At 38.5% G+C, this 14,816-nt stretch overlaps 1 protein-coding gene across 4 annotated transcripts in view; it reads right to left on the bottom strand.

Annotated features, from left to right (window-relative positions):
* Positions 1–14,816, bottom strand: part of STRN (striatin, calmodulin binding protein) — an 83,302-nt gene that overhangs the window by 36,002 nt on the left and 32,484 nt on the right. For all 4 annotated transcript variants that reach the window (XM_005886087.2, XM_014533237.1, XM_005886088.2 and 1 more), the window contains exons 3-6: positions 10,858–10,931; positions 5,405–5,483; positions 2,328–2,495; positions 64–199 (exon numbers count right to left, since the gene is read on the bottom strand). In XM_005886087.2, the coding sequence (XP_005886149.1) occupies positions 64–199; positions 2,328–2,495; positions 5,405–5,483; positions 10,858–10,931 (457 nt within the window). The remainder of the gene's footprint in view (positions 1–63; positions 200–2,327; positions 2,496–5,404; positions 5,484–10,857; positions 10,932–14,816) is intronic.

Genomic DNA, 14,816 nt, shown 5'->3' with positions numbered 1-14,816 from the left:
TATTATTTTTACAGTATGCATACGAGTCCCTAAAAATAATTATATCTGAGTTATCCAACTCACTGTTGAAGTATCAATGACGCTTTTCTCTCGTCCATCAATGTCATCATCTTCGTCTTCATCACTGAAATCTGCAGCTGCACTTTCAGGGAATTTGAAATTATCCAGCACAGAGGCAGAATCTGTTAACTCAGATTTCCTGGTTTAAAACATGTACACCTTGCTCAGTTAATTTTTTAAACTCAACATAAGAATTGATCTGTAATATGATGCACTACCTTCTGTTTATATTGTAACTACATTTCCTCAAATAACATTATGAATGACATTGATTCTTATCCATGAAAGTATAATATAGGAAGTGATTACTTTTTAAAGTACTTTGCAACCCTATCTATTTAGATTAATGGTAATCTAATGTAAAGAACCCCTCTTAATTCAGATGTATTTTGATCCTAGGTTAACTTTCATGTATTTCTTCTGTAAAATATTTTTTCTCTCTGCCACAACTTTATTCTATTCTTTTCCTCTATGCTACTCTTCCTATGACACATAAGTTTCCATAATATGCCCTAGACAGTTTGGCTCGGTGGATAGAGCGTCAGCCTGCGGACTCAGGGGTCCCACGTTCGATTCCGGTCAGGGGCATGTGCCTTGGTTGCGGGCACATCCCCAGTGGGGAGTGTGCAGGAGGCAGCTGATCGATGTTTCTCTCTCATCGATGTTTCTAGCTCTCTATTCCTCTCTCTTCCTCTCTGTAAAAAATCAATAAAATATTTTTTAAAAAAGTTTCCGTAACTAGAAAATATGTCATTTTTCTCTGATGCTATCTTATATTTCTGAACAGCTGACGAGCTGAAAAAAAGCAAATGTGCACATCACGTTACTAAATACAATATATTATTCAAATCAACATTTCTACAAAACTTCATCCTATTGGTGAGCATTAAACTTTTGGAAATGATTTCAAATGTGTAAGATTTTAATTTAGTTCCCTAAAAATAAATCTAGTAAACAATTTCCTAATGACCAGAAAGGATAATTTCTCTCTAGTTTATTAAAAAATATTTTAGAAACGAAGGTATGTCTATGAAAAAATATAGCCACACCTATGGACAAAATTTTCAAGACAAATAATAAATTTCAAATCTGCTGGAAGCTACGTTTGAGGTTTTTCCACCCTATTCTTCATCTCTACATAATTAGACATTCAGAATAATATCCTTGTCAGCTTCAAAAGATAGGTCATACCAAAACACAAGACAACTAAAGTGGTCTTTTCTGAAACCTTTATACTGACTTGTTAACCCTTTTCAGTGGTTCTCAACCTTCTGGCCCTTTAAATACAGTTCCTCATGTTGTGACCCAACCATAAAATTATTTTCGTTGCTACTTCATAACTGTAATGTTGCTACTGTTATGAATCGTAATGTAAATATCTGATATGCAGGATGGTCTTAGGCGACCCCTGTGAAAGGGTCGTTCGACCACCAAAGGGGTCGCGACCCACAGGTTGAGAACCACTGCTTAGGTAAAACTATAAGCAAGAATGCCTACATTGTCTATGTCTACATAGAGAAACAATCTACATCTCACATTTATAAAAACAATTTAATGTAGTTTTAATTATTAATGAATATATTTAAGAAGACTCTAATGACATCTGTTTACAAAAGTCATATTTTTGAACCTTTACCTAAATCTCATAATTTTAGTTTATGGTCCAGAGAACAAAAACTATGTTCTCACTAGAACAGCAATTTTCAACCTTTCTCATGTCATGGCACACATAAACTACTAAAATTCTGTGACACCAAAAAATATATTTTTTGCCAATCAGACAAAAAAAAAGGGTATAATTTTTATTCATTCACACCGCATGGCTATTGTTGTGTTGGCTGTTATCATTTTTTCATTTGACAATCTAAGGGAAAAGCCATCAGTGCCCCTGACTAAATAAACAAAAGTGGCTAAGATAAGGTTTACTTCTAAAGGTTTACTTCTTAAAAATTTTAACTGAATTTCCAAAATAAGATCTTTAATGAAGTTCTAATAGTAAGTGACTAAGTTTTAGGATATTAAAATCTGTATTAAATCCATAAATTTCAAGCAAATATCTTAAATAAAAATATTCTTAAAATATCATAAACTCTAATCACTACATGTTATCTTATAATAAATGGATTTTAAATTCCTATTAAACCTTATTATAATTATTTCTGTAGCAGTATCTAAAAGTGCAAGTACCATAAATATCACCCATAAACCAAATATATTTAATAAAAACTAAAGTTATAGCTAAAACACTTTCCAGACAAAATACTTACCCAATCATTGCTGTATCTTTAACTTCACCTTCTGTGCCATTTATAAGTGAGTCCTGATTTTTGTCATCTTCTCTGTCCGTGACATCACTTGAAAAGCCCAACAAAGCTCGCACTCGTTTAGACTTCACATCTAGAATAGTATCTGTGTATCCCACCTCCTGTAGATACCTGTGTATAAAGATGATCCTTACAATTCAGCCATACTGGATCAGCATTCTATAACTTAATACATAAATAAAAGTATTTCTTTAAATTCAATGCCTGCATAGGATTTAACAGAATAGTACCATGCTAGTATGACTTGCTAATAAATAATCTTCCAGCTGCAGATGGAGCTGTCTCTTGCAGTACCAGTCTCTACCGTCACTGAGAAAAATCAAAGAACTATACAATACACCATTCATTATATTTATCATAAAAAGAAACTGTTTCTTAATATACCTAATAGCACATTCTTTCTTCTAGGCAGGGTTGGAGCAATCTCACTCTCAGATAAATTACTATTTTATGATAGTAGTTGTTATAGTCAGTAGTCTTTTTACATTTCTGATGTAAAGTGTCACTGTTTAAGATCTAAAGAGAATGTTTCTGGCATACATAGTTTCCTCTATGACATACAATAAGACAGTATAATCCAAAGAATCACTTCTACAGAAGGAACTCTTCTATCCTGGGACAACTGTAAAATGAAAAATGCAGACCACAATTCAATTGTGGAATGTGTAATGCCTGGGTACACAGGAAGAGGGGCAGCAGCACAGAATAAAAGAGAATAAGCTTTGTATTAGCCTAAATGGGTGCAAAGCCCATTTCTGCCATTTTCATTCTGTTACTTTAATTCTGCTGAACCTCAGCTTTCTTTCCCTTAAAAGAGACACACTTAGTACAGTGCCTGGTATATAGAAGGCACTCAATTTCTATTAACAAAAAAAGATGACCAAAAAAAAAAAACCAAACCCAAAAAGCGTAGTGGCAGGAACATTAAAAAGGTAAGTGTCACTAAAAGCACCATTAATAAAAGTGACTGACAAATGTCAGGCATTAACTTATAAGTAAGCATCAGTCTATGGGATGAGAGAGAAAATAAAGGTGGACAAGATAAGCAGTCTAAGGTCAATTTATTTCAAGACCTGGCATTAATAGTTATTATAGCTCAAAGAGATATCTCACAAAGATATGTGACTAAAATGTAATAAGTGCATCCTATCAAATTAAGACATTCATTTTTCAATCCTATTCAATATTTATAGAAAGGGTTTGATTAAAATTTGGATAATAAATTTCTAACTTCCCTAAACTTAATCAGTTGTTCTTACAAACTAATACAAAGGTATTATGTTTTTCTATTTTTAACAAATAATATTTAATACATACTTCACATTGGCAGCAAAATCACATTACAAATAACTGTTTCGAAAACTGCACTTTCCATAAGTTGGCTTTACTAAATGGTTACTTCCTCATTCACTGATAAAATGTCATCTTTCCTTTTATTTTTTTAAAAATATATTTTATTGATTTTTTACAGAGAGGAAGGGAGAGGGGTAGAGAGTTAGAAACATCGATGAGAGAGAAACATCGATCAGCTGCCTCCTGCACACGTCCCACTGGGGATGTGCCCGCAACCAACGTACATGCCCTTGACCGGAATCGAACCTGGGACCTTTCAGTCCGCAGGCTGATGCTCTATCCAGAGCCAAACCGGTCAGGGCTCACCTTTCCTTTAAGGGACAGATTATGAGTCTTCTAAAGTTTTTGCAAATATCTCTTGGATTGCTCACTATTACAACTTCCCATTAAAAAAACCCCAGCAGATTAAGAAGACGTATTTATTTATAAAAAGAAAATGCATAAATCATATTTAAGACCAAAGTCAAGGCACTAGTGAAAAAATCCACTTATTAAATACTAGTGAGCCCTACCCACTTTGGCTCAGTGGACAGAGCATTGGACTGCAGACTGAAGGGTCCCAGGTTCAATTTGGGTCAAGGGCACATACCTGGGTTGCAGGCTCGATCCCCAGTAGGGGACGTGCAGGAGGCAGCCAATCAATGACTCTCTCATCATTGATGTTTCTATTTCTCTCTCCCTCTTCCTTCCTCTCTGAAATCAATAAAAATATTTTTAAAAAATAGTTTAAATACTAGTGAAATCTCACTTTCTTTTAACTTCAAGTAGATTAAAAAAATAGATATATGAAGACATTTTATTATTCCCTTCCCATCACCAAAAGGAATGGCTGGCAGGCATCCACTTTGGAAATTATAGATTTAGAGTATTCACAAGCGATCTGAAAAGTCCAAAACAAGCAGCAAATTTCATTTTACTGAGGCATAAACCTGAATACCAATTTTAAATGTGATATGCAAGGACCAGGTACTGAGCTGGTGAGTAGGTCTCGCCCACCACCTGACATCTGAACCTCAACCCAGCTTTGCTCCCTCCTTATACTCAACTACCCATTTCATAGGAGAAAGTACATGTTAGTGCAATATTTGCAAATAGAGGGAAATCAAAAAGTTCTTCAATCAATTAAAAACACAAATTTAGGGGGCAGGAGGGGTGGGGGGTAAGAGATCAACCGAAGGACTTGTATGCATGCATATAAGCATAACCAATGGACATAAGACACTGGGGGGTAGGGGAGGCCAGGGGACTGTCAAGGGCGGGGGAAAAAAGGAGACATATGTAATACTCTTTGTAATACTTTAAGCAATAAATAATTTAAAAAAACAAATTTACATATAAATACTAATTAAACCTATATTAAAACTTGTTCTTTAAACTATAAATTTAAGTGTATGTAAAATCTAGAAGCTTAAAATTATACTCTTTTTGATGAATCTAAAATAATGAAAAGTATTTATGCCTTATAATTCTTATTAATATTTAATAATTTATAAATTCCACTACCAGGGGAAAAAGTGTTTAATATGAAAAAGGAAAAGTAATTCAATTAAACTTTTCACAGCAGCAGCATAAAATGAGAAAAATTATTCTGAGTTGAAAATACAAAACAAAAATAATCTCATGAAAATACATGATGCTTCTCTTTAATTTGACCAGGAGTTACTTACTGTCTGAGTAGTTGACGACCTTGTTTCCACATTAACTGGCTATTTTGTTGTGGCTGCACCTCTGTTTCATTACCTTCATCTAGAAAACATTAAATCATAATAAAACTGACTTGTCATATACATTAGAGGGTATCTCTATTCATTAAAAATATTTTTAAGATTAAGAATATGTAATACTGCACTGTAAGGTATGTTTCACGACCATGTACATTCTGTTTTTAAGTCAAATTTCCATAAAAAAAAAGTCTGAATTCATTACTGCTACTGGATTTCCCTCGGAGTTGTAGAACTGAAATAAAAACATTTTCCAATTCCTTAGGCAGCCTGAGAATTTCCCTCTAAGACAAAGACCTATCCACATCAAGTCACACAATAAGAGTCCAATAAAAGTATCTGAAGTGCCAGGTCAAAACTAGAACAAAATACCCAGGAATGATGGCTTTTAAAAAAAGCCAGTTTGATTAAAGAGGAGGTAGGAAATAATCTCATTCCAAATCTATGTCTTTTACTAGTTATTAAATGAAAACTTCAAGTATTCTTTTTAAGACATTCTTTGAATGAAAATCTCATAGGCCTTGTAAAGCTTTAAATTCATCACTTGGTAGAAGCTTAATCCTTTCAAGAAGGTGGTAAACTAAAAGAGCCTTCTCTGTGTTAAGTCTAAACTAAAGAATTTCTAAACTATAGCATGGCTCCACTTTAAAAATACAAAAAAGTTCACACTTTCCATCAGTCCCTGATTAAACTATAAGAAACTATTATCTCTATAGGGTTTTATTCAAGTGAAGATACAAGAAAGACTGGGTATGTTTGTTTTATGATATTTGATATTACACATTTACTGTGCTCCAGATGCTGTGTTAAAATGTCTACAATATCTGTTTTAATCTTTACAACTCAAAAGATAGGTGTTACTACTAGCCTTGTTTTAAAGATGAGTTTTATATGTTAATTGAAAGGTTTCTAAGTTAGAAGTAGAGTTGTAAGTATTGACATCATGACTAACCCCAAAGCTCATGTATTTTCCTTCATATGCTATCACTACAACAATAAGAAATTAGAGAAATACATAAATTTAAAAAATTAGATCTTGCACTTTCATTTTTCTCCTAAAATAATGAGGCAAAGCTCTGTAATACACCATCTAGAAATATCAGTAGAGTAGACGGAGGGTAGAAAGTACAGTCAGGGGATTAAGTTAACTAAAAAAGGAAAACTACTTTGGGATAACTTCAGAGGGTATATTTTCTTTTTTTAAAAAAAAAAAGGCAAAAACAAAGGTCTCAATACTAAAGAAAAATGACACTAACTCACAAATTCAGGAACTGTGGATATAATACAGTATGTTCCAATACATCCCCTTATTAAGTCAAGTGAATAAATTGTACTTACCATGTAAAAACATTTACATTAACATTTCAAAAAACTAAAATTTCAGATGTGAAAGAACTTTTGAGGTCATCTAATTTCCCTTAAGAACAGGCCTAAATCCTTTCTATACCATCCTCAGATATAACCAACTGCCTGTGCCTATTCTGGCAGCCAGTGATGTTACCAAAGTGTGGTATATCCATTCAATGGAATACTACTCAATAGGAACAAGGGATGAACTAATGACATACACCCATATGAATTTCAAATGCATTATGCCAAGTGAGAGAAGCTAGAATTAAAAGGCTACATATTGCCTTTCAGGAAAAGGCAAAACTACAGAAACAGAAAACAGATTAGTGGTTGCCAGGAGATGAGAGTATTAAGCAGGGGTGGGAAACATCCGGCCAGTGGGCCTTATACGGCCCGTGAAATCATCTGGTCTGGCCCTGCCAAGGCATTAGGGGTGAGCTAATTAAATGTCTGACCAAATACAGCAGGCTAATTTTTAAGTTGATGATTTTGTATGACCCGAGAACAATGTTATAAATATCCAAATTGCCCTTGGCAGAAAAAAGGCTCCCCACCCATGTTAAACAATTAACTTGTTCGTGATCTCAGAATCCTAAAACTTCTGGTGGGCAGGTGTAAAGTAGAAGTAGGTGGGCAAAGTTACTTCTCAAAGGGCTGAGAAGAACCTTTTTTACTTGTCTAAATCAATCATCAATCAAGACTGAAAAAATGGTACAAAGGAAAGAACGAACACAGGGAAAAGCCTATGGAGTACAGAAACTACCTGCTGACAAATTATGAGCAAGCTCGCAGGGTTCTGGCGCACTTCTGAAGAGAGATGTCCATTTGAAAGAGTTAAACTGAATGCATATTTAATCACATGGGCCCAGTGTGTGACTGTGGCTGAGTACTGCGAAGATGAAAGGAAGAATATTCACTGGAACCGGATTTGAGTTTTCCTCAGCCCATCCCCTCATGTGAGAGATAGGATGTCGTGGAAGTCCTAACCTCCAGTACCTCTCAGATTGTGACTGCTTTGTAGGTGGGTTGTCAAAGAGAGAATTAAGTTAAAATGAAGTCTTGAGGGTGGGCCCTAATCCAAAGTGACTGATGCCCTTATAAAAGGAGACTAAGACAGCAGCTGAGTAGCTGCAAGAGCAAACTTATGGCCTACAAAGCTTAAATATTGCTATCTGGCCTCAGAAAAAAACCGCTGACCTGCTCTAGATCATAATCTATCTCCTTATTCTTACCCATTTATGCTCCTTTTGTCTTCACTTCCTTCCCTCTGGAGTTTTAGTTCGAAGTCTATCCCTTCAACCATTCTTTTGCCAATGTATTCAATTTTCTTGTCCCTTGTTTTCCATGAATTCAAGTATTAACTATTTTCATTCTGTTTAGCAAGTGTTCAGACCAGTGCTTCTTACTAAACTCATGGTCACACATGTCAACCAGACCCTTAGCTTTTCTCAATCCTACCATTTCTTAGTTTGTCCTCCTGTTCATTTGTTATAAATCTTCTCTACTTTTTGTAAACCTCTCACACACTCTTAGCAGATAATTTTGTCTCAAACATAAAGCTATCATATTAAATACCTACCACCAAATTGAAAACCTAACCTACAAACCCATCACCTAACTTCCTATATTCTCTCTTGGTAACAATAAAAGACTTGCTCCCCCTGTCATTCTCTAGCTGTGTTCAGAATCCAATTCCTATCACGTTTTCAGATACCTTCCTATTTTGTATATCTCTACTTTCTCATTTTCATTTGCTCCTCCTCAAAAAAATACATCCCCCCACACACACTTCCTTCACCCTTTGTGTCCTGTCAGCTGTTACCCTCTAATCCCACTCCCTCACCTTCACAACCCAAGCTTCCTGAAAGTTGACTATACTTAGTTTTCATTTTCAACTCATGTCTATGTTTCTCTCCTCACCTCTCTTCTGAAACTGCTTGCAATAAATTCTCAGTGATCTGTTTGTCACTAAATTCTTCAATTCTCTAGACATTAATCAGTAATGATGAAGGGTCCTTACTTCTGAAAACCATTTCTCCTCTTTGTTTCCACTGGCTTCTCTGCTACCATTAGGACAACTTTTCTGAGTTTCCTTTTCAGGATTCTATTTTTCTACCAGTTTTTTTTAATGTTGCCATTCTTCAGAGTTCCATTTTAAATCCTCTTCTCACTCTGCATAAAGTCCCTGGATGAGCCTTCACTCAAATGTCTTGAGTGCCATCAGTACTATATGGTGCTGCCTCTCAATCTATATATCAAACCTATACCACCAGCTTAAGCTCCAAATCCACACACCTGTCTACTAGCCACCTTCACTTGATTGCCTAACAAATAAATCCAGAAGTGAACCCTCCATCTTCTAAAACTGCTTCTAGTCTCGTTTTTTAAACTACAACTGTGGGAGTCATCTTTTGATTCTCCCTTTTTTTTCATCCCTTACATCCAAACAAGAACCAATTCCTGCAGATTTTAGGTCGTAAATATTTCCTGAATACACCTACTTCTCTTAAACTCCATTGTTAGAACCCTTGTCTGGGTAACCTTCCTCATGTAGCCAGGTGGCTGTGACAGTCCTCTAACTAGTCTCCCCAATTCCAGTTTTGCTACTCTCTAACCCAGGGGTCCTCAAACTACGGCCCGCGGGCCACATGCAAATACAAATATTGTATTTGTTCCCGTTTTGTTTTTTTACTTCAAAATAAGATATGTGCAATGTGCATAGGAATTTGTTCATAGTTTTTTTTTTAAACTACAGTCCGGCCCTCCAACGGTCTGAGGGACAGTGAACTGGCCCCCTGTTTAAAAAGTTTGAGGACCCCTGCTCTAACCCATCTTCTAAACTGAAGAACAAATTTGATCACAAGAGTCCTAATTAAGTCCTTCAAGTGCCTTCTCATAACTCCGAGGATAAAGTGTAAACTCCTTAACATATATTACAAGACCTTGTAACAAATTTTACCATCTCTTCCCCCCTGGCTAACTCTCTAGTTGTATCTATAAACATTAATTTCCTCCCTCCAAATACTAGCCAGTTATTTCATTTCTCAAATGTGGCATATTCTTATCTCAGAAACTTTACATGCAAGAGGCAACCAACCTCCCCCTTCCCGCCTCCCTTCCACTCTCACTTAAAAAAAAAAAAAAATGGAAAAAATATATCCTCAGGTAAGGATTAACAAAAAAATAAATAAAATGAGAATAATATTATCTTTATTAAATAACTATTTTAAAAATTACAGTTAACATAAATAAAGCCCCTAGTACAAGGCAGGTATTTCAGTAAGTGATATAAACAATAGTTGTTATCTTCAGATATTTGATCCAGGAATTTAATCTGAAATTACGTCAAAAACAAACTCACCTTAAAACATGGCAATAACTTTTGAACAACTTTTCTTTCTTTTCCTTTACATCTACTAATAAGTAATATCTGATTGTTTCCAGGTACTAGTTTTGTATTGTTTGGTGGGGTGAAGAGAAAGGTAGGAGAAGGATAAAGAAGACATAATGCAAAATAATAATAAAATGTTTCAGCTGTTAAAAGATGATCTAGTTATAGAATCTGCTCTGATGACAAAGTCCAAAACAATTTTGCACCTGAAACTGAGAGATTAGGCTCATTGGACAAGGAATTCCCCTGTACTTAAAGAAGAAATCTTTTACCTCTATAGTTCCTACTCCTTCTCTCAGGATTTCAAGGGCATTCTGTACTTTGTACTGCACATCTCAAAGTTCCCATTAATACTGGGAAGACCCAGCAAGAATCAGTTATGTTGATGTATGTTTCCCCATGAATTCTGATCCTTTCAGTAAGTGTAGAACATAAGCAGAAAATGGGAAACTAAAAGTAAAGGGAAGGGGATAAAAGAAGGAAGCTGGTGGAAAATAATCTAAATGACACTACATGATTAGTATCAAAAGATAAGTAGGTCAGAAAAAAATAACATGCAAATAACTAGAAATCAACTTGCAGTTATAAATATTGTAGCTACAAATACTCGATATTAACTTCTTTTTAATCACTTGAACTTCCTTTAAAATTAGCTTACCAGAATCATAGCTTGGAGGCTTCATATCTCCCTGATTCAATTCTGTCCCATATTTCAACTTGTGGTATTTGGCTCTAACAAAGAAATGAGAAAATACAAACCATCTTAAAACATATTTAAGTAAACTTTTATATATGCAATAGGAGTAGTCATCAGTTTGCAGTAGTCCTAGGTAACTTTCAAAGGCCCATAGCCTTCCAAGATGTGAAAGTCATAATACAAAAGCATTTGCCATTACTATTTTGTTGTTAGCCCATGAAGTGCTATTATAACAAATAAAGGACTAACACTGGGAACCATACATCTTCTTTCTGTACTTACTAATGAACCATATTAACATGCTAGCTTTTGTTGTATTCAAATTTTCTTGATAACTGCCAGAGTATTTTATTATCAAAAGCAGCAGAAAAGTTTGGATTGTAAACTTGTAAAAGACTGACCTTTTTCAAAATCGAGTTTTTTAAAAAGAAAAATCATCTATAATACGTTATGTCTTGTCAGGCAATTATGATTTTCCAAGTATGCATTATATTGAACAATCCAAAGTACGGAGGGGGAACCAGCCCAAATCATGAATATTGAATAAGATACTCCAGCAGAAATAAATAATTTTTTTAATAGTCAAAGTATCCTTTGCCTTTCTTTGCAGGAAGAACTCAGGAAAAACTGTGAACAGGAATTCTTGTCTTCTCTTCTTTTAAAAGTTATATGAATGTTACTATTTCTGGTTCATCTGACTTAACCATCTCAGATTTAACCATCTGAAACCAGAAAAATAAACTAGATAAGGTAAAAAATTTTAAGATTAACTAAAAATGGCCATGCTTACTTAATTTTTTTGTGTATTTTAATTTGTTTGCTTCCCTGAAATATTGAGGCCATTTACAATAAATATTCAATATAATGAGACTGGAATAATAACAATTTGAAAAGCTACGTAATAAAGAAGTAATGAAAGAGTAACATAGGGAGCCCTAGACAGTTTGGCTCAGTGGATATAGCATTGGCCCTCGGACTGAAGAGTCACAAGTTCGATTCTGGTCAAGGTCATATGCCTTGGTTGCAGGCTCCCTGGGCGCGTTCGGGAAGCAACCAATCGATGTGTCTCTCTCACGTCGATGTTTCTCTCTCTCTCTGTCTTCCTCCCTTACACTCTCTCTAAAAAATCAATGGAAAAATATCTTTGGGTGAGAATTAACAGCAACAAAAAAAAAAGAGAGAGAGAGGGAGAAAAGAATAATGTAGCCACTCTGAAAGCTTTTTTTGAACATTATTTTTATCCTTATAAAAAACTAATTGAGCACTTACTATAAGCTTTTTATATTTCAAGGAAAGTATAAAGAAAATCAAATTTATTTGCTCAACTATATGAAGTACTGGTATTCTTCATATTATTTTACAATGATTATTTTGCAGTTACAACAGAAAAGTCAATGTTTTATATAGATGGGAATCTTAAGAAAACCTATAAAAATTATAGACAGCTGATGTTCTATTTCTTAGAGTAGGTGGTGGGTACATCATTATTTTTTATATTAGTCTTTATGTTCTGCATAGATAGAAAATGTTTTGTAATAATATCTATCCATTAAAAAGAAAAAAAATATTTGTTTGCTAATATGGATTGATCTCTAAGCTTAAGTAAAAAAGCAAAGTACAAAATACTATGTATTTATGTGGTTTATATGTATGTTATGTATATTTCATATGCCCTGAATATTTCTGGATACATGATACATAAAACATCAGTTAAAATGATTTCCTTTGGGAAGGGGAATCAGTGAACTGATGCAGAAGGGAAACTACTTTGTGTTATTTGGAGAATTAACCATATGTATATATGTCTTTTTAATTATTTTTAGTAAATTTTTGTCCCAAATAATTTAGAACATTTTTTCTCTATTCCCAATGCTTCTCTTAATCAAAGATTTCCTCACCATATTAAACATTTCCTAGTCTACCTCAATGTCTTTGTATTAATCCTATCTAATAATAGAGAAACATGGTAATTAACCATAACTTCGCTCCCCTTCTCATTGGCTAATCAGCAAGATATGCAAATTAACTGCCAACCAAGATGGCGGCCGGCAGCCAGGCCCCTGAAGCGAACAGGAGGCTTGCTTGCTCCAGTGACGGAGGAAGCCAATGTTCCCCGCCTGCCGCTGCTGGGCTTTGAGCTGCTCTCTAAGAAACATTGTTGGAAATATAGAAGGTAAACAATCCCCAGAAACCTGCTTTCAGTCAGCCGGGATCTCAGAGCTGGAGTCGCAACAAAGTTTCAAATACAGAAAGTAAACAAAGCCCAGAAACCTGCTTTCAGCAGCCGAGGTCTCAGAGCTGGAGCCGAGCCTCAGAGTTAAAGCCGGCTCTCAGGTCCAGTGACAGGCATAGAAGCTAAATAAATCCCAGAATAAAAAAAAAGTTAAAAAGGAGAGGTTGGGAGCCTCAGTCACCCGCCAGCCTGAAAACGGCCCTCAGCCCCTCACCCAGACTGTCCAGGCACCCCAGTGGGGACCCCCACCCTGAAGAGGGTGTGACCAGCTGCAAACAGCCATCATCCCCTCATCCAGGCTGGCCAGGCACCCAAGCGGGACCCCCACCCTGATCCGGGACACCCTTCAGGGCAAACCAGCTGGCCCCCACCGGTGCACCAGGCCTCTATCCTATATAGTAAAAGGGTAATATGCCTCCCAGCACTGGGATCAGCGGAGCCGCAAGGCCTCCCGAACCCGGGATCAGCGGAGCCACGAGGCCTCCCGGCACCAGGAACAGTGGAGCAGCGAGACCTCCCGGCACCGAGATCAGCGGAGCCGCAAGGCCTCCCGGCACCGGGATCAGCTGAGCAGTGAGGCCTCCCAGCACTGGGATCAGCAGAGCCGCGAGGCCTCCTGGCCCCTGGAGCAGCGTGACAGGGGGCAGCGCCCCGACCCCTGATCCGCCCTGCTCTGTGCGTGACAGGGGGCAGCGCCCCGACCCCTGATCCGCCCTGCTCTGTGCGTGACAGGGGGCAGCGCCCCGACCCCTGATCCGCCCTGCTCTGTGCGTGACAGGGGGCAGCGCCCCGACCCCTGATCCGCCCTGCTCTGTGCGTGACAGGGGGCAGCGCCCCGACCCCTGATCCGCCCTGCTCTGTGCGTGACAGGGGGCAGCGCCCCGACCCCTGATCCGCCCTGCTCTGTGCGTGACAGGGGGCAGCGCCCCGACCCCTGATCCGCCCTGCTCTGTGCGTGACAGGGGGCAGCGCCCCGACCCCTGATCCGCCCTGCTCTGTGCGTGACAGGGGGCAGCGCCCCGACCCCTGATCCGCCCTGCTCTGTGCGTGACAGGGGGCAGCGCCCCGACCCCTGATCCGCCCTGCTCTGTGCGTGACAGGGGGCAGCGCCCCGACCCCTGATCCGCCCTGCTCTGTGCGTGACAGGGGGCAGCGCCCCGACCCCTGATCCGCCCTGCTCTGTGCGTGACAGGGGGCAGCGCCCCGACCCCTGATCCGCCCTGCTCTGTGCGTGACAGGGGGCAGCGCCCCGACCCCTGATCCGCCCTGCTCTGTGCGTGACAGGGGGCAGCGCCCCGACCCCTGATCCGCCCTGCTCTGTGCGTGACAGGGGGCAGCGCCCCGACCCCTGATCCGCCCTGCTCTGTGCGTGACAGGGGGCAGCGCCCCGACCCCTGATCCGCCCTGCTCTGTGCGTGACAGGGGGCAGCGCCCCGACCCCTGATCCGCCCTGCTCTGTGCGTGACAGGGGGTGGCACCGCAATCTCCCCATTGACCCTGCCTTGAGTATGACAGGGGGCGGCGCCCCAACCCCCCAATCGGCCCTACCATGGGCTTGACTGAGGGTTGCATGGCAACCTCCTGATCCTCCCTGCTCTGTGCATGACAGGGGGGAGCTCCCAACCCCCTGATCGGCCCTGCTCTGTGTGTGACAGGGTACGGAGCCCCAACCCCCTTGATGGGCCCT

This window comes from Myotis brandtii, unplaced genomic scaffold (assembly GCF_000412655.1).
Source record: "Myotis brandtii unplaced genomic scaffold, ASM41265v1 scaffold958, whole genome shotgun sequence".
NCBI classification, from domain to species: Eukaryota; Metazoa; Chordata; class Mammalia; order Chiroptera; family Vespertilionidae; genus Myotis; species Myotis brandtii.
Note: the sequence above shows the minus strand (reverse complement) of the source record. Positions and strands in the feature narration are given on the sequence as shown.